Source organism: Pelobates fuscus, chromosome 1 (assembly GCF_036172605.1).
Source record: "Pelobates fuscus isolate aPelFus1 chromosome 1, aPelFus1.pri, whole genome shotgun sequence".
Lineage (NCBI taxonomy): Eukaryota > Metazoa > Chordata > Amphibia > Anura > Pelobatidae > Pelobates > Pelobates fuscus.
Window position 1 is genome coordinate 337,652,034 of NC_086317.1, and position 20,456 is coordinate 337,672,489.

Below are 20,456 nucleotides of genomic sequence, written 5' to 3' on the forward strand. Positions count from 1 at the left end.
TGCTCTCCTTAAAGAAAAAAGTTTAACTCCAAAGCTTTTTATAATGATTACTTAAGTAGCTCTCTGAATTGTAGCATAATCACACTTGTTGTGATCATTTGCAACACCAAGCCTACAGCTAAAATTTCCATCTAGGTCCTATTTTATTACTATTTATAAAGTGACAACCGATTCCACAGCGCTGTACAATGGGTGGACTAACAGACAAGTATTTTGTAAGACAAGTTGGATTCATAGGAACAGTGGGTATTGAGGGGCCTGCTCAAACGAGCTTGAATTCTAGAGTTAGATGTTACATAGTTACATAGCTGAAAAGAGACTTGCATCCATCAAGTTCAGCCTTTCTCACATATGTTTTTGCTGTTGATCCAAAAGAGGGCAAAAAAACTAGTCTGTAGCGCTTCCAATTTTGCAACAAACTAGGAAAAAAAATCCCTTCTTGACCCCAAAATAGCAGTCAGATGACTCCTAGGATCAAGCGGCTATTATCCCACTAATTAGAAATTATATCCCTGTATGTTATGTTTTTGCAAGTATTTATCCAATTGCAGTTTAAACTGAATGAAGTTATTATGGTGCCAGGAGAGCTCCGGGCACACACTCACCTTCAAACCCCGAAGTAGCTCATAGTGCCGGTCTTAACTCCCTCCCCAGCATGGCATCAAGCTTGTGAAATTTCACTTTCAGGAAGCATGGAGTGCCGCTGAGCAGGTGTCACACTCAGCCAATCAGTGACTCCCCATTAAAAAAACTGGCTTGGGAAGAAACTTGCCTTTTCCAATCTTTGAGAATGGGGAGTCACTGATTGTCTGCGAGTGTCAACTGACTACTCTCAGCAAATCGGCAGCACCCCTGCCCTGCAGAGCTCTGCATTTTCTGAAAGTGAAATTTCAGAAGCTGGAAGCCACCAAGGGTGTGCAGACCGGCGCTAGACGCAACTTTGGTGTTAAACTATTTGAAGGTGAGTCTGCCTAGGGGTCTCCTAGCAAATTAAGTTGTTATGGTGATATAAGCATCCTAAACTGTCCCTTTAAGGTGAGAGCCAAGTCCGATAGTGGTCTATGCACCTGTAGCTAGAATCCAATCCAAATTCTAGCTACAGGTAAATACTTTTTGTCAGGACTTATTTATAGAGAGCAGAGTGAACTTTTACTGCTTGCATTCACTATCTGCCTTTAGCTGTATTGAAATATTTATTTTGTCGGATAGATAGGTACCTATCTTTATATTTATATGCATTTCTTTCTTTTGATATTATTTTATTACTGTATATCCTTTTCAGAAGAGATTTAGCAGCATTGGGCAAGTGTTTAGTGAGAGTTTTTTTTTAATTCTTTATTTTTGTTGTGCGTGAAGTGAACAGGGTATCAGTAATCATGACCTTGCTTAGTGACAGAAGTTTCCATTATTACATGTCTAAAAGAAAACTGCAAATTTTTTTGTAATTAAGACAGGCATACGTTATATGTCTAAAGCAATCTAGACATGAAGATTAAGAACAAGAAAATCGTTAATAAAGCATGGTTAACTACACAAAATTTGTAATATAATACGCAAGCTTCACAGAGTAAAACAAATTATGTTAACAGGGCGAAGTGCACATTATAAGTTAACAGGCATCTGTAGTATAAGTGTAAGACAGAGTAGTTTCTATACGGAAGCAAGCATGCTCAGACATGGCAAGCCAGTTTGGTACTATACAGTGGTATGTTGAGGTATCTTAGGCAGGGTAGGTTTGGTCAACAGTGTGATATTTATAAACCATCTGCCAGACTAGAGATGTAGGACAGGAGGAGCAGCGGGCACTGTGTCGGTGCAGGGTTGCTTAGTTCTACCAAGCTAGCCTTGCATGATGTATCCTTCAGCCTGGTTCTGGCTTAAAATTCAGAGCTTGGTAGGCAAGACAATGAGGGTTGAGAATATGCTCAAGGCATGCCTAGTTGCACGCTAGGTGACTATTGGGATCAGAAGGCGAGTAACTATGTCTAGCCGCATGTCAGCATGTCGGCTATATGTGAAGCATCGTAGCCATGGTGAGAGACATGAGATATTAATAAAAATATTAAACATGCTTAACTGACAATATTATACTGCTGGTGTTAGGCAGTCCCTCTTTGGGGCATTCCAGATAAAATAAAATAAACTATGTTTAATACAATATTGGTGACTGGAACATCAGCCATTCTCAGAGGTGAGCACAAAGGGTCAACATATTCCTGTTGCCGGCCGGCTCTGAGAGTACTCCTAAAGTACGCAAAGGAAGCCAGTGCAAACGTGCCTAGGAGAGGCATCCATCCAGCCCTGGGCTTGTCTGGCGGCTGACACCTCTATGCCACTGACTTGGAGGCTCCTTGAGTCGGAGTCCTTCCTGTGAAGGGGATTGCGCGTGGTCCTGGTGTTCTTATGCTGGATCCATCCGTTGGTCCTCCACTTGCATGGGCGGTGTAATGAGGGAAAAACCCTTGATGGCCCTCAGCCCAGGTTGGCAGTCTGTGTGCAATGCGGGAGTGGAGCGATGATGAGTCATTCCGGGAGAGGTATCTCTGCAGTCAGCAGTTCAATCCCAACAAGGTAAGTACATAGTATAATGATTTTAAGCTCATTAATCTGGAATATCACCAAGTTTTAGTAAGACAATACATGAGCACGCTCGGCAGGTGTCCGATCGGCTTGGCGGTCAAACTCCACCGGACTGTGCTGCTCTTATGAAAGTTCATGGGCCACCTCAGTGCTCAGTGGGCTGGACCGGTGAAGCTGCACCGGTGGTAGTTCCGCTGCACCGGTGGTAGTTCCGCTGCACCGGTGGTAGTTCCGCTGCTGGTTTGTATTATACTTTAACTGTGTTTATTATGTGTTAAAGGATCACTATAGGGTCAGGAACACAAACCTGTATTCCCGACCCTATAATGTTAACACCACCATCTAGACCCCCTGAGCCCCTCATGCCTCCATAAATATAGTAAAAATCTTACTGTATTTAAGCCAGATGCTGTAACTCTGCATGCTGTTTACCTAAAAAAAAACTAGCAGTCTGCTGACATGTGGTAGCCTGATCCAATCACAGTGCTTCCCCATTGGATTGGCTGAGACTGACAAAGAGGCAGATCAGGGACAGAGCCAGCATTATTCAAACACAGACCTGGCCATTCATTGAATCATTGAATCAATGAATCTCTATGAGGAAAGTTCAGTGTCTGCATGCAGAGGGAGGAGATACTGAATCACAGGATACTGTGCACAGTGCTGCCCGATGCTCTGCTGACAGCAGATCTGAGTGGATGGAGGCATATTATGAAGTCCCTCTGGTTCACTCTGAGCGACTGCAACTGGTCCTAGCTTTCAATGTAAACACTGTATTTTCTCAGAAAATACAGTGTTTACATGAGGCTGCAGAGAGCTATAGTTCTCACCTGAACAACCTCATTAAGCTGAAGTTGTTCAGGTGACTATAGTGTCACTTTAATGTTTTTCCTTCACTTTATTATCCTTTTATATATTTAATTATATACACCTCATATATTATTATTTTATAAGAACTGGCTTTTGTCCTTATATAGATAGGAAGATTGAGACAAGGTGTTTCTCGGTCATTACAGATTTTCGATCAGAAGACTCCAATATTAAATATCACATTCTTTTGACATTCCTGCCCTTTATTTATGGCTTATTTTTATTTATTTTTTGACTTGGTATGTTGTGGGAAATGCTTAAATGATTCGAAGGCCCTTATGCTTTTTTTTTATTTATATGAATCTAAAAATTATATTTTTGCGTTCTTCTCAACCATTTTCTCTACAATAATTTTTGGTCCATATTGTCTTTCTGTGATATTTAGTGTTTATTGTATATAGACTATTGGTGATGAATGTAAAACCTTGTGACTAATGATGCATTTTTTTTTATAAATGTTTAGTTTTGTTTATAAGTGTTGTTTTCCATTTACCACTAGGTGGGGGTATTCTCTCATACAAATTATAGTACCCAAAGTTATTAAAGAGCATTTATCCTGTGATAAAATAATTGTCTGTGATGGAAGTCAGTGTTACAATTATTGTTATATTCATATACAGTAGGACCCCCTGATAAACGTGTGATGGTTTCCAAGCCTCCCTGTGTATACATGAAACTGCAGATAGTAGCTAATACTATTCTGTATACAAGTAGCAAATATTATGTGTATAAGTTTCTAAATTAAACTTTGTCATGTGCAGTACTGTATACAGTATGTATAATAAAGTTTAATTTATACATTTGACACAACACACAGTTGAGTCAAGAAGTGCAGACAGTATTAATTTGTTTTCAAAACCTGCAGTCCTAATTACATGCTTCTCCTTTGATATTTCTGACTGAAAAAAGTTGGAAGCATGTTTGAATTTGACTTAATATGGATGTCTCGTTACTGAAGATTAGTTGTAAAAGTAAGGTTTTGCTAGTTTTTAAGTTTTACAATTTGGTGCATAAAAGCAGCAATAATAGGTAAATTAAAAAAACCCTGAACACTTGTCTCTCAGTTTGGCAATTTGGAGTAGATTACATATACAGTCATGTGAAAAATAAAGTGCACCCTCTTTATATGGTTGTACATATCAGGACATAACAATCTATTCCTTAGCAGTTCTTAATATTAGATAAATACAACCTCCGACGAAGAACAACACATGACATAATACAGCGTGCTATGATTTATATTACAAAAATTAAGCCAAAGTGCAGAAACAATGTGTGAAAAATTAGGTACCCCTTATGATTCAATAGCTTGAAGAACCAACTTTAGCAGCAATAACCTGAATTTCTGTAATTGTTTTCTGTATGACTTTATGAGCCACTCCTGTTTTGGAGGAATTTTAGCTTTTCAGTCAGGTTAAAGGACCACTATAGTGCCAGGAAAACAAACTCGTTTTCCTGGCACAATTAGTCCTTAGGTGTCCCCCACCCTCATGGCTCCCCTCCCTCTGGACTGAAGGGGTTAAAACCCCTTCAGCCACTTGCCTATCTCCAGCGCCGGGCTCCCTCAGTGCTAGTGACCTCTCCTCCCCCTGCCGACGTCAGATCCGCATTCAACCCGCCATAGGAAAGCATTACTCAATGTTTTCCTATGGACGTCAGCGTTTTCTCACTGTGATCTTCAGAGTGAGAATCGCGGAACGGCCTCTAGTAGCTGTCAGACAGACAGTTTCTCTGAAACTGCTGTATTTTCAGCTGCAGGGTTAAAACTAGATGGACCTGGCACCCAGACCACTTCATTGAGCTGAAGTGGTTTGGGTGCCTATATAGGTAGGTCCTTTAAGGTCTGGACTTTAACTGGGCCATTGCAACATCATGATTCTTTTCTTTTTCAGCCATTCTATTGTAGTTTTGCTGGTGTGCAAGGGATCATTGTCCTGTTACTTAACCCAATTTTGGCCAAGCTTTTCAGCCTCACATTTGACTGTAGAATACTTTCGTATACAGAGGAGTTCCTAGGTCCTTTGGCTTCAAAACAAGCCCAAATCATCACCCCTCCACCACTGTTCTTGACAGTTGGTGTGAACTGTTTGTACTGATATGCTGTGTTTGGCCATAATGCATAGTGCCACGTTTGGCAAAAACCAAACATCTCCACTTTGGTCTCAACTGTCCAAAGGATATTGTTCCCGAATTCTTATGGTTTGTTCAGATGCAATGTTGGAAATTTAAACCATGCTCTTTATAGAGAGAAGATGCTTTCTCCTGGTAACCCTTTCCAAACAAACCATACTTGTTACTTTTTTTTTTCTAATTGTGCGATCATGAACTACTTTTGGATATATATGCACAGATAGGGACTACATTTAACATTCTAATTGAGGCCTTTAGAGTCAGTAACTCTTCTCTTTGCATTGCACGGTCTTACCTTGGGGTGCATATGCTGGTCCGCCCACTCCTCGGAAGATTGGCAACAGTCTTGAATGTTTTCCACTTTTGGATAATAATCTTCTCACTGTAGAATGATGGACTTTAAATTGTTTGAAAATTGCCTTATAACCTTTTGCAGTTTGATGGGCATCAATATTTGCTTCTCTAAATTCATTGCTTATGCCTTTCCTCATTGGTATTGTGTTAACACACCTGAATGCTTTAATTATCAATTAATCATGGGTATTTGATTAGCAGCACCTATCTGCTACTTGGTCTCTTAATTCCTATGGAAGCAGTAAAAGTGTACTTAGTTTTTTTTCGTACATGGCTTCTCCATTTTGGCTTAATTTTTGCTAAATAAATCGTTAAATAAATGACATGGTGTAATATGTCGTAGTATGTGTTGTTGTCCATCTGCAGTTGTATTTACCTAATTTTAAAACCTGCTAAGAAACAAATGGCATATGTAAAACCATAAAATTCACATATGGAGTACTTTCTTTTTTCAATGACTATATATTTGGAATCTACCTTAGATTTGTTTTTTCTCATGCTCAGTTAGAAGTGATAGGCATTTATTGCCCTTTGCAAAAGAAGATGCTTGTTCCCATCAACTATTAATAGTGAGTGATGATGGGAAATGACTAGATGAAGCAGACAGAAGCTAGAGCAAGTTTTGATACATCTGTGCATATATATCCAAAAGTAGTCCCTACCTTGATTTTGTATAGCCTTTCATTGCGTTGGAATTTCTATGCATTTTATCTTTACAAATATCTAGAAGCAGCAATGCCATTTTATCTGTTCTTTCTTTGCTGTATAACTGTTTAGTTGAAAAGTATTTTTTATACAGTCACACATGTTGTGATCCATTTAAAAATAATAATAAAGAAATAACAAATGTTTAACCCAAACCAGCAGACAATGAAATAGCTTTAGGCTATACAGGTGTATATTTATCATTGCTACATTTTTCATGATGCTATGACTTGCCATGTTTATTAAATGTCTCTAGTTTAAAAGGTCATGAAAAGCAATTCAATACCTTAGAGCAGGGGTGTCAAACCCATTTGCTAAGGAAGACTGATTTGTACACAAATATTCAAATAATTTAACATAAAATATATAGAGTGTTGCAGGGTTCTGGAGGCACAAGGTATAGTGAATTATGAATGTGTTCAGCAAACCGAGATAGTATTATAAGCTATTGTATATTTTTTAAAATTCATTTATTATGATTTTAGTTTTAGTGTTTGTTCCATCTGCAGTGCCAGATTGTTGGTTCTGTCATTCCAGCTGATTTGGAACTTAATACATAAAACCTGCACACATTATGATTTGCAATTACCTAACTTACCTCCATTTGGTCCATGTAGCTATGGTTTCTTATTTTCCCATTACAACGACTTATGCTATTAATCATGTTTTTATTGTATATGGCTGCACAAGTTCTGTATAGCTTTTTGTTTTCCTTCTAATGTTTTTTCATTTTCATTTTTTTTCCATTTATGCTCTGCACCTATTTACTTCCAGCATAGTATGATATATCAGTACTTATGTTTGTACATCAGTTTTGATACTTATTGCATTGGTGACTAGTGCCTTTTTTGGCACCGTTTCTGGTAATAGGACAAGCTGTTTTTCAATGATTTATCCACTAACCTGTTTCTCTGCAAAGTGTAGAGAGGCAGTATGCAACACTCAAAGTGAGCACTATTACAGCTATTTAAATAGGCACATATAGCCCTTTAAATTATTAAGAACATTGCGGCTGATCAAATCATGCTGGGAAATCTACATGTAATACTGAGAACAGTCAGTAGTTGGCAACACTGTTTTAACTAGCAAACCCATTTAACATAGCAAACCCATAGCAGTACTGATAATAGCTGAGGCTTTCCTTAGTGTTGGCATAGGTTAGGATTAATGCTGTTTTAAGATTAGGAATAGTGTAGGGTAAAAGATATGTATATGGGTTAGCTTTGGTTTAAGCCTAGGGTTTTAGATCCTAGACATATGAGGCACTTAACAATCTGATACAAAAATCTTTTTCTTTTTTTTTTTGTAAATATACTTTTTATTTGTTTTTCTTTCAGCAATGTACAATTAGGCTCGCAGGCCTCAGTTTCGCATGTATTCATATGAGTTAGGGTTGTAGTAAGTTAAGTTTCTGCATAGATATGTTTGGGCTTGCAGGCCCACAAGTATGATGGGCACGCAGGTCCCTTACATTTTATTTTCAGGAGTGTAGACCCTTGTATCACGACCTTTTGTCTGGGTCTCTATCTACGTGTTCCCTTCCAGGGATCTCTTTCTTTCTTTCCTCGGTAGTCTACTAGAAGACAGCCCTTCAAGGTGACTAGGGGTCCCCAAGCCCCTAGTCACCCCCCCCCCAAATAAAAAACTATCCCCTACCTACCCCCTTCACCCTAAAAATAGTGAGGGAGGGGGGAATAAAATAACTAACCCGTAAAGTTAGAGTGAGGGAGCACATGGGGGGCTTAGGAAGTGGCAGGGAGCACAGGTCCCTGCCGCTTCTATCTTTACATATTACAAGGAGGGAGCTGCTTGCCGGTAGCTCCCTCCTTGTAATAAACTTAACGAACAAATGAACACTGATATTCAGTGTTTGTTTGGCTCAAATTTCTAGTCATTCATTAGTCTTTCTGACGAATTAATGAATGAATGAATAGATGAAATTCCCATTCGCATGCCAAAGTGTTTTACTGGGCATGTGCGGGAATCTCACAGTGCTACCTAGTGTGGGCAGATAACGTGTCCCACAGGGACTTCCTGTACCCACACAAAGATGGCGGTGCCCAGAATATAGATCAGGGCAGAAAATAAAGATACAAAATAGGTAATATGGGGTGCTTAGGGGCATTTGGGGGTGACTAAGGGGTCAGATAGATGTAGTGGAGTTAGGAGGGGGGTTAAAAAACAAACAAAACGGGATTCGGCCATGACAGTGCTGCTTTAAGATTGTTGGGTAATCCAGCCCAGGTGCAGCAGGCTGTAGTGGTTATGATTCTTGGAGCAAACCTTTTAAAGGTATATACATCACTTTGAGATATCTGTCTCATTCAAAAGCCTTTGCTTTGAATAAGAGAGTTGTCTAATTTTGCAGACAGAAAAGCAGGTAAAAACATTTTTTAAAAATATTTACCTGTTACTTCTTGCTTCCATTTTCCACGCCTACACAAGGGGGACACTGATCCAGCCAATCGGTGTCCTAACCCTAGGAATCATGCAACGTCTAATTGAGCAAGTGCGATGTATGCCTCTCGATATACTGTATGCATACTATGTGTGCATCTTTCGATTGATCTATCATTTTGCAGGGAATCAGTTTGTCATTGTTTCCCTGACTCTCAGCATCCGTTGTTCTTTTATTTGCTGGCAGGTTATGGGGGGTGCCAGACAAAGCAAGTTGACTACGTTTATAAGCTGAGTGGTGTGCCAGACAAAGCAAGTTAACTACGTTTATAAAGAATCAAATTCCCTGCCATTTAAATGTAACTGAAATGAACACATTTTCATGTTGGGAGAACTGGAGGTTTTCAGTTTAACCCCTTAAGTCCGGAGGGCGTACTATTACGTCCTTTTAAAAGCGGCTCTAAACGCCGCCGGACGTAATAGTACGCCCTCCGGTTTTTAGTAACTTACCCGGTCGCCGGCGGTCCCACGCCGGCGATCGCGGTTGGGGGGACTCCCAGGGAGCCCCCCCCGCGGCACATCTTCCTCCTCCGGTGCCTCCCGGTCATGTGAGAGTGAGGTCCTTGCGAGGACCTCACAATCACATGGCCGGTATAGCTGGCTCAGGCATTGCCAGCAGGGGGACCAACTGTAATGACAGTTGGTCCCCCTGCTGGCTGAAAATAAAATAAAAATAATGTTAAAAGTGTAAAAAAAAAAATTTATACTTAGATCATATATATATATATTATATATATATGATCTAAGTATATATATACACATATACATACACACACATACACCGTCTAGGTGTATTTTAATATTAATATATATATAATTATATATATATATTAATATCAAATTACACGTAGACTGATACTGATTAAATATATATATAATTATTGTTATATATATATTTATAAATAATATAAAAAAAAATATGTAAATACGTAAAAAAATAAAATAAATAATTAAAAATAAAATATTAAAAAATATATAGATGTGTTTTATTTCGTTCTAACTGTATTGTGATATTGTTATATATATATTTATATGAAAATACACGTAGAACGAAATAATATATATATCTATATACATAAATATATACGTATATATCACTATATATATACCTATATATAAATAAAAATATTAAAAAAAAAAAATATATATATATACACATATGTATATATACACATATGTATATATATATATATGTGTATATATATATATATATATATATATGTGTATATATATATATATATAAATATATATATATATATATTAATTCTACACATATATTTATGTAATAATTTTACATAATTAGGTATCCTAATTAATTACAATTAGCGGGACCTGCCTGACAACCCATGCCGAAAGTATAGGGAATTTAATTTGCTAGCACTATATTTAACCCTATAACTTTCCAAGACACCATAAAACCTGTACATGGGGGGTACTGTTTTACTCGGGAGACTTCGCTGAACACAAATATTAGTGTTTGAAAACAGTAAAATGTATTACAACCATGATATCGCCAGTAAAAGTGACGTTTTTTGCATTTTTCACGCACAAACAGCACTTACAGGGACGATATTATTGCTGCAATACTTTTTACTGTTTTGAAACACAAATATTTGTGTTCAGCGAAGTCTCCTGAGTGCAACAGTACCCCTCATGTACAGGTTTTATGGTGTTTTCAAAAATTACAGCGTCAAATATAAGGCTTGTGTTTAATTTTTTTCACATTAAAATTCGCCAGATTGCTTACGTTGCCTTTATGACCCTATGGTAGCCCAAGAATGAAAATTACCCCTATGATGGCATACCATTTGCAATAGTAGACAACCAAAGGTATTGCAAATGGGGTATGTCCAGTCTTTTTTAGTAGCCACTTAGTCACAAACACTGGCCAAAATTGGCGTTTTTTGCATTTTTCACACACAAACAAATACGAACGCTAACTTTGGCCAGTGTTTGTGACCAAATGGCTACTAAAAAAGACTGGACATCGCTTATTTGCAATACCTTGGGTCGTCTACTATTGCAAATGGTATGCCATTATGGGTGTAAATTTATTTCCTGGGCTACTATACAGTCTCAAAGGCAACGTAACCAATCTGGCGAATTTCAATTTCAAATGTAACACGCTATATTTGACCCTGTAACTTCCCAAAACACCATAAAACCTGTACATAGGGGGTACTGTTTTACACGTGAGACTTTGCTGAATACAAATATGTGTATTTTATTGCAGTAAAAGCAAACAGTATTATGACATGTAGAACGAAAAAAATTAAAAAAAAATCTTATTTTGTCCCATTTTTTTCACATTAAATTATGTTTCATAGCTAAATATTTGATATTAAATGAAAGCCCTGTTTCCCCTGAATAAAATGATGTATAATAAGGGGGGGTGCATTTAATATGAAAGAGGTGAATTACGGTTGGACAGACATATAGCGCAAATGCCAGGTTTTGTTTACGTTTTGTTTCGTTCACAACTTGTACATTTGGCTGCGGTGTTAAGGGGTTAATAGGCTATCCCTGCATTTTGTAGATTAAAAAAGTTTTCCTAACCTCACTTATTTCTCCATTTACATATACAAACTCTAAACTGCATACATATCCTTTATTTCACTATTGGCCTGTGGTCCTTTTTAGTTGGTAACCAACTATTCATTCCATGAGGTTCGGTATTTTGCTTGACTGGACAAGACGCATAGTGTTTAGTATTTCAGGCTGTTTAGTTTCTTCTACTGTCATCCATGGAACAATCTGAGCGTTGGTGCTATTAGAAGCTGTTGACAACTTGAATGAAGAAACCATGGTTTTAACCCAGCAATAACCTGCACGATTCACACTAGTCTTAAGCCTTTTGGCTCTGTGACACTGTATAGTCAGTGCTAGATTTTACTGTTAGTCTGTGTACTTCTTATAGCTGAGGGATAAAACAATAGTTTATAAGCAGTATATGGGAATCCAAGGTCAACATTCCATTTGTATATAATCACATGGTGCATTGCTTCCTAGCATATTTTAGTTACTCTGTTGGGAAGACAGTATTCCATTATTAATTTGATAGGACACTGTTTGGTAGATCAGTGTCTCCTTCCCTTGCCCCTAGATTGGGTGTGGAAAGCATAATAAAAACCTGCTTTTATATTCAGTCCACTGAATGCTTTTGAACAAGACCGTTGTCGCAAAGTGATGGATGCCCCCTTTAAAATATTTCAATGATTGTTAGATGTTTATGCATATCCATTTTGCACATTTAAACCAGTTATCTCTTCAGTAGTTTTTGGTGAGTTTAGCAAAATGGAATAGTCACCATGAAAAAGCTAGATTGCTTATAAATTTAACAGGCATCCACTCATTCTAGCTGATGTGGAATTAAAGGAACACTCCGGGCACCATAGCAACTTCATCAAAATTAAGTTGTAAATGTGCTAGGAGGTCCTGGCCCACCTTTAGAGGTTAAAGGTCTACTCCACACCCCAAAAGCATTTCAACTTGCTCAAGTGCTTTATATGTGAGGAATATCCTAGTTTAACCCCATAGAAAATTTCCTGTTTCTATGATAAATTTGCACTTTTAAAATAAACTATGGAACACGCCCATGGCTGTCAATAAAATAGAAAATATTTAGCAGCAGCTGTTTCTAGATTCCAGTGAAATCTAAATGGCATTCATTTAAAGGGACACTATAGTCACCTGAACAACTACAGCTTAATGTATTTGTTCAGGTGAGATCTATAGCTCCCTGCAGCCTTTCTCTTGTAAACACTGTATTTTCAGAGAAAATACAGTGTTTACATTGATTGATAGGAATACCTCCAGTGGCAGTCACTCAGACGGCCACTAGAGGCACTTCCTATCATGCAGGGCCCTAAAAAGGCCCTGTACACGTCAGACGTTTGAAAATACGTCTGACGCGTGCTGGAGAGAGAAGGCACTGTGTGCGCGCCTTCTCTCTCCAGCCTGTCAGCAGAGGAGGGGGGCGGGCAAAGACCGCGAGCTGAGCTGTCAGTCAGCTCAGCCCGCGGCCGCTCACACCGCGCACATGCGCGGTAGTGCGCTGAGGACTTCAGAGGGCGGCATGAATGCAAAGCCGCGCATGCGCACAAGGGAGCAATGACGCTTCCAAATGGAAGCGTCTGATTGCTCCCTGCTCGCGCCCGCCTATTTCGTCATTTTGACGAAATAGGGGGCGCGGCTTCACGAGGCTCCCGGCGCTGGAACGAGGTGAGTAAACAGGGGCTCCCTGGAGAGTCCCTTTAATAAAGCCTTCTGAGACACTAGTTACTTTGCTATCCAGTTGATAAGCTACCAAACAGTGATTTTTTTTGTTGTTGTCCATATGGGTATATGAGGGTTTTTTTTAAGCTGTTTGTGTTTTCCAGATCTCTCTTCCCACTGGCTCTCTGTTTGCAGAAAAGCTTTGAAAAAGGAAGATGGGCTGGCTGCTTTGAGCAAGAGAACTGCTGATTGGCTGAAAGTGGTCAGCTGGTGCTTTCAGCCAATCCGTGATTCTCCATACACAAAAACGACTTGAACCGAATACTTGCGTTTTTCTCTAGTCATTTTATGAATGCTGATTTAGCCCCTAAAGCAATTTCATTTAAAGGAGCACTATAGTCACCTAACTTACTTTAGCTAAATAAAGCAGTTTTAGTGTATAGAGTATTCCCCTGCAATTTCACTGCTCAATTCACTGTCATTTAGGAGGTAAATCACTTTGTTTATGTTTATGCAGCTCTAGCCACACGTCCCCTGGCTATGATTGACAGAGCCTGCATTGAAAAAAAAAAAAAAACAGGTTTCACTTTGAAACAGATGTAATTTACCTTAAATAATTGTATCTCAATCTCTAAATTGAACTTTAATCACATACAGGAGGCTCTTGCAGGGTCTAGCAAGCTATTGACATAGCAGGGGATAAGACAATCTTAATTAAACAGAACTTGCAATATAGAAAGCCTAAATAGGGCTCTCTTTACAGGAAGTGTTTATGGAAGGCTGTGCAAGTCACATGCAGGGAGGTGTGACTAGGGTTCATAAACAAAGGGATTTAACTCCTAAATGGCAGAGGATTGAGCAGTGAGGCTGCAGGGGCATGTTCTATACACCAAAACTGCTTCATTAAGCTAAAGTTGTTCAGGTGACTATAGTGTCCTTTAAATTAAATTATCGTGCCATAACTGGTGCTTCAATCTATCTATATAATTCTCCAGTTACTTGCTGATAGAATTTTTGAGCAGCAACTACTAGATATTGCCTATGTTTTACTTTGTAGACATGTTAAAAGCCTTTAAAGGGCATTTGAACGTGTTTACCTTCCACACTCTTAATACATTATGTATGTACATCATTAAAATGTGTGCTGATGCAGAAAAAAAAAAAGCTTTTGAATTTTGGCAGCTTTTCCCATGGATGGTAGCACCCACCTACATCACTCAATGACCTATAGGAAATTGCTGGTATCACACTTAGTTCATGTTTTCTAATTTATTTTTAATGGAAGTATTAGTAGACATAAATGTAAGTAAGATGTCACACGTATGTAGACTCCCTAATTTCCAAAACTAGAAACACAAGTGTGGAATAGATGCCCATCACTATTTCCATTCACTCGCAAGCTGACTCTTGTCTAGCAGAATGGAAGATGCTGGCATTTAATCTCATGTCTGTTGTATGTATTAGAAGGACATGCACTGTATGTCCATGAATTTTAGTGGGATGCAAAAGTATTTTTTATTTAACCTAGCTTGTCTCCTTCTTCCAGCAGCAATACAGACAACAGGGGGAGGGAGGGTGGGAGCTAGCGTTTGGTGGTGGTGTTTTTTTTTATTTAATTTTTTCAGTATCTGCAAAAGCCATGCATTTCTTATCATGCATTTTTAGAATGCTCTTTCAGTTGCATTCTTTCACCTTAAAAGTCTTAAAGGACTTTTTATGTTTTTATAGATTTGTATTCCTCCTGTATGAATAGTCAGCATGATTTACATAGCAATGAACCATGTTTTGCTTAGCGTGAGTGCTGAAAATGTGAAATAATTGTCTTGCAGATAGAATGTTCCATGACTACTCATGTAGTGCAGACGTGAGAATGAAGCAAGATTGCCTCTGTCAATCTTAAGATCCCCCTGTGACTAGCTGTCAGCCATTTCCACAGCCTTTGCATCATACATTCTTATGTGTCTGTAAGGCATATCAAGTTGCCATAGCGATGACTGGCTCCACCCATCCCCCCTTCATGCTGCTCTTTCCCCTCCTGTTAGTCTATAATAAAGTATTAAACATCAAACGGTAAATTTAGGTCAAGAAAAAAAAGCGCCTGCGAGTTGGGACGCGGGGGTTTCTGGGAGGAACCGTACGTATTTGATAACTGCTGTAAGATTCACTGTTGGCCATCAGTGGCAGTAAGCGCATCCATATTGCTCTTTCATGTTGGGCATTGCCCGAAGCAGTCTTTAGAAGAGCACAAGGATTTGAACATGCATATTTGAATGCTATTACTGTTATCTCTTTTCTAATTATACGTGGAATTATCACTATTATTTTATGGCCCTTTAGATGCTTGTGTATTTTTAAATTTATATATATATATATATTTTTTTTTTCTTGTTCCCTCCTCCTCCAATCTTTGCATGTGTTCTGTGCTATCTTGCTCAGCTGGTGCTAAAGAAATCAATGCTGTGCTGAATGTAGGCATCTCTTGAGAAGGGATGCAGATGGAGACTGCCACAGTGATTCAGGCGAAGGTGTTCTGCAAATGGAGACGTGGTTTTTGGAGATGCACATTGTAAATCACCAGGAATGGGCTGCACGACTAGTGTAATCCTTTTCAAAGGTATCTGCACAGTGCTGGAGAGGAACTGTGCTTATATCTGCAAACAGGAAGGAGAAAATAATGCTTTGGAATATACGGCTCAGAGCTTGTCACGAGAAGACTCTGGTTTCTTACATTCATCTCTGGTAATTCCCTGTCTCCTTTCTATATTAACGGTGGTTTATGCACAGCGGCTGTTTTTTTTTTATATTCTGTTTGTATTAACCATAACACTGCGTTGAATCTCCTAGCAAGTTAGCTTTTTTATGTTGAGTAAATATGATTTCTTAAAATGCAGTTGTTTTGTGTGAGATTAATAAATAGCATATTTTTTATCTTTTGCTTTCCTGTCGTATAAGAGTCGAGACATTAATTTAAAATCCATCTTGTTCTCTATTGCTTCCTATATAATCTATATTAAATTGCGTGTGCTCACAATTCATATATTACGTGAGTGCTGGTTGGCTTCTGCAGGAAGTAACCAGCATCACCAGATTGCACTGTCTGAATGATGTGGTTTGCGTTTTAGATTTTAGAATTTTAAAAAGTACAGAAAATCTGTTTTGGGGCATGTAAAATATTTTTTGAAATATTATTTTTAATGTAATTTTCTGAATTGAAAACTGAACGGTGTTAAAAAGAGCATTATTATACGGTAGATACTGTTGTAGAACTCCATCTCCTTTGATGCTTAGCCTGCCTTAAGATTAACCCTGCACAAATACATATGACATATGCTGCTTTACTGCTATTTATGAATTTCATTTCAAGAATGACACAATGTGTGAGAAAAAGCAAAATAGCATTTTAATTACCCCAAAGCTGCTGTTAACCTACAAAATGCTGGGATTAGTACTTAGTGGTTCTATCCGGACAGGAATTTAGTAGAGCAGTGTTTTAGGGCGGTCTCTGGACCCTCATGCCTGATTATGCTGCACAGCAGAGGGTAGGTGGGGGGTATAAATGTTCTATGAGACATGCAGAGCTCTTTCTGCAAGGTGTGTCAGAGATTTTCCAATATAAGGCAGTGCCAATGCCGGCTGCTTTCATGGAGCTTCCTAGATCTTTCTTTGTAAATTGGTGAAATGCCAGATTGTTATATTATAGCTGGTCCTATTTTTTTTTTGTTCATCGTAAAGCCAAGTGTATGATCTTTTAGTTCCTTTTTCCCATAATTGAGATATGGAGAGTCTGTAATCACTTAGGCTCAGCCTGTTTATAGGCATATCACTTCTAATAGGAATCTGGCACTTTTGTTCTACCTTACTAGCCAGAATAGAATTAATTTCCTATCTTCTTTCCCTCACATTGAATGCGATTTTTGGCTGAGCTTGTTGGAATAGAGTAATAAATTTAATCCGTTTCAGAACTGTTCATTATCCTGCTGTGCTTCTGGCACATCCCTTCTTCATTAGATCAGAGAAATAATGATACCTGTGTTCACTTTGGCAACAGAAAGGGCCATATTTGCCTGTCCCTAAGCTGAGAAGGGTCAAAACTTCTTACAGACACCTAAAACCCAAGCCTACAGTACATTAGCATTTTTATTGTCTAGCCCTCAAACTCCTAAAAATCGGTCTTGGTCTGATCCTGCTGGTGATGTAAACCTTTAGGATGGCTGTTTGCACTAGAATTCTTGAGCCTCCTTTTGAGAGCAATCCTTTCAAAGTACATTTGCAGTCTGACTAGAAGGAAACATTTTTTGATTATTTGTTTTCTCTGTAATAGTAGATATGTTAATTTTTTTTTTTTTAATATAGCACTAGTCTGATTGTACTGCAATTTATTGGAAGTGGGTGCGTATGAAAATAGACAGTCTTGCAGCCAGTCTGTAACAGTGTCTACATACTACTTATAGAACTAATGAATTGATTTGCTATTATTACATTGAGCAGTAAATTAAGTCATATCCAATAATTGTATTTTATGATGTAATACTTTTTAAATTGTTTCCCCACTTATAGATCTTGAGTATGTGTATATTAATATTAATTTGATGATCTGTCTATTTAAAATGGACAAATCATATTTTCAATTTCCATAGTGAACAACGGTTGAATAAAAGGTTTACTCAACATTGTGCAATGTGTAATCCATATTCTCAGTGCAATGCTGGTAACCTCCTTGGCAGCAACGCTATTTATACCAGTTAATAATCATTTTTCCTCTCTCTTGTTGAAGGGACATAATCACTTCATCTTTTTAAAGTGTTTATATAGTGCAAAAACCCTCTTATTTCAAAATGTGTATCATTCTGTATCAATCCCCATTTCTTTATCTTGTATGTAAAGCCACCTCCCTGGGCTGAGACTCTGCTAACGGAATCACTCTCTTCCTACCTGGCTATATTTATTTTATGCAACACTTGTGTCTGGGGTTAGCATGCTGTGTGTAATGACACCAGACACATTGGATTGACTGCCAATGGCTACGTTTTGGTTACTTACACACAGGGTTATTCAGTAATGCAGTGGTTCCCAAACTTTTTACGTTCAAGGTGCCCTTAATATTTCAGTATTTTTCCAAGGCACCCCAAGTCAAATTTTCTAGGTTGTATATCTGTACAGCGCTGCGGAATTTACTGGAGCTATAGTGTAATGTACAGTGTTGGTGTTTGAAGGGGTGCTTGTATACATTTATTGCGGTTTAATACAGGGGTGTGTTTATATGTGATGTTTGCGTTTGATTGCAGGTGTGTGTCTGAATGTAATGTTTACTTTTAAATCCGGATGTACATTTGTGTAAAGTATTTGTGTTTGAGTGAAGGGGTGTGTTTGTATATATATATATATATATTTTTTTTTTAGTTTGAATGCAGGGGTGTGTTTATATGTAATATTTGTGTTCGATTGCAGGAGTATGCTTGTATGTTGTGCTAGTGCTTGACTACTTGGATGTATGCACATACACTACCACATACATACTTATACAGATATTCATGCACATTAACACACAGATGCATATAAATACGCCGACACATACACACAAATTCATATGGACACTGACACATACACATGCATAGATATACACAAGCATATGGCTGATCTTGATGGACTTGATGGATGCAAGTCTCTTTTCAGCTATGTAATATATACACACATGCATCCTGACACACACATTGATACATGCCCACACCATGACACAGATACACACTGACATAAAAACACACACCCTGACACACAGATGCACATACACAGAAGTGTGCATGCACACACACACACACACACACACACACACACACACACACACACACATATATATATATATATATATATATATATATATATATATATATATATATATATATATATATATATATATATATATATATAGTGATGGTTGGAGCGCTTGGAGTCCTCAGCGAGCACTAGGAACATCGATTGGCGGAGGTACTCGGTCGGAGTGCCAGCGGTCCGTCACATACCCTTACTCGATAAAGTACAACTTAATTTACAGTGCATAAAAACCATAAAACAATACTTATACAACAACGTATTTCCTTATGGATCTATCATACAAAAGAAGAAAACACAAATCTATAGTGCATACTGTTTAAATAAAAACTCCCAATGGTACACTCACATACATTAAAGCCTATATGGCCTGTCTCTGGGTTGGAGATAATTTGTACAAAGTAGAGAGGGGTGAACACATATTGAATTTTTTTACATGTAGATTTGTCTGTAGCAACTGCAGCAGCAAAAAAGGAAAAAAACCCAGGGTGCAAAAAGAGTTGGTTTTTATTTTCAAACAAAAGACATAATGAGAGTGCTTACATTAAGCTATTATGGGTTCAAACTGAGAGAAATTTACAAAGAGCGCTTATTAGAGTAGAGAGCTGCTGCTCAAGGAGAGACTTCATAGCTCTTTCAATGTTGCTGTATTATTCTGTTGAGAGGGGTTGGGTATAATTAAATACAAATACGAAATATACATATAAAAATGTTTACTATGCCAGTCCATGACTCTGTGGTAGATGCAGGTGGATTTTATCCCCTGGGGTCTTCAACCCAGGCGGGGCAACTGCCGAGGGATTTGTTGCCCTTGGAAGGGTTATGCCCAGAGAGGGCCTGCTCACCTACTCTCGGCCTTGACCCTTTTCTCTCTCCTGGTTCTGAGCTGGTAACACTGTGGTGCTTGCTGACAGCTTGGCAAGGAAGCTTTTGAAGAGCTTGTCCACATTAGTAAGCAGTCGCTCAAATGCGTCTTGGATGGGTGTCATGAGCAGTGTCGAATTAGACACGTAAAAAATAATAATAAAAAGGCTGCGCTTACGATAAAAGCAGACACAGTGTAAAGTCCAAAGGGAGGAAAAAGTCCAACTGGTGTGTCCTTACAGGAGGTCTTTGCTGGTGGTGTCCTCTACCAATGTAGTAGTTCCTCTCATATGAAAGACAAAAGGGAAGAGATGGACAACCAATAGTGTAGTTTGCACAATACTGATGTGGATAGAAATAATAATAATAGTTGAGAACTCACATTTACCAGAGCTACTGTCCTAGCTCTGGAATAAAGCGCATACAGCGGTATAATCCCCGCTTATGGGATTTAA

The 20,456-nt window shown here is 38.3% G+C and overlaps 1 protein-coding gene across 10 annotated transcripts in view; it reads left to right on the forward strand.

Annotated features, from left to right (window-relative positions):
* The window catches only part of DOCK9 (dedicator of cytokinesis 9), a 266,617-nt gene that overhangs the window by 37,937 nt on the left and 208,224 nt on the right, over positions 1-20,456 (forward strand). For 4 of the 10 annotated variants that reach the window (XM_063425531.1, XM_063425593.1, XM_063425548.1 and 1 more), the window contains exon 1: positions 15,702-16,050. The exons of 4 other annotated variants lie outside the window; for them this stretch is intronic. In XM_063425531.1, coding sequence (XP_063281601.1) covers positions 15,892-16,050 — 159 coding nt within the window. In that variant the 5' untranslated portion in view covers positions 15,702-15,891. Of the gene's footprint in view, positions 1-15,701; positions 16,051-20,456 lie in introns of those variants that run through there. 2 more of the 10 variants (XM_063425492.1, XM_063425539.1) reach the window with 1 other exon arrangement.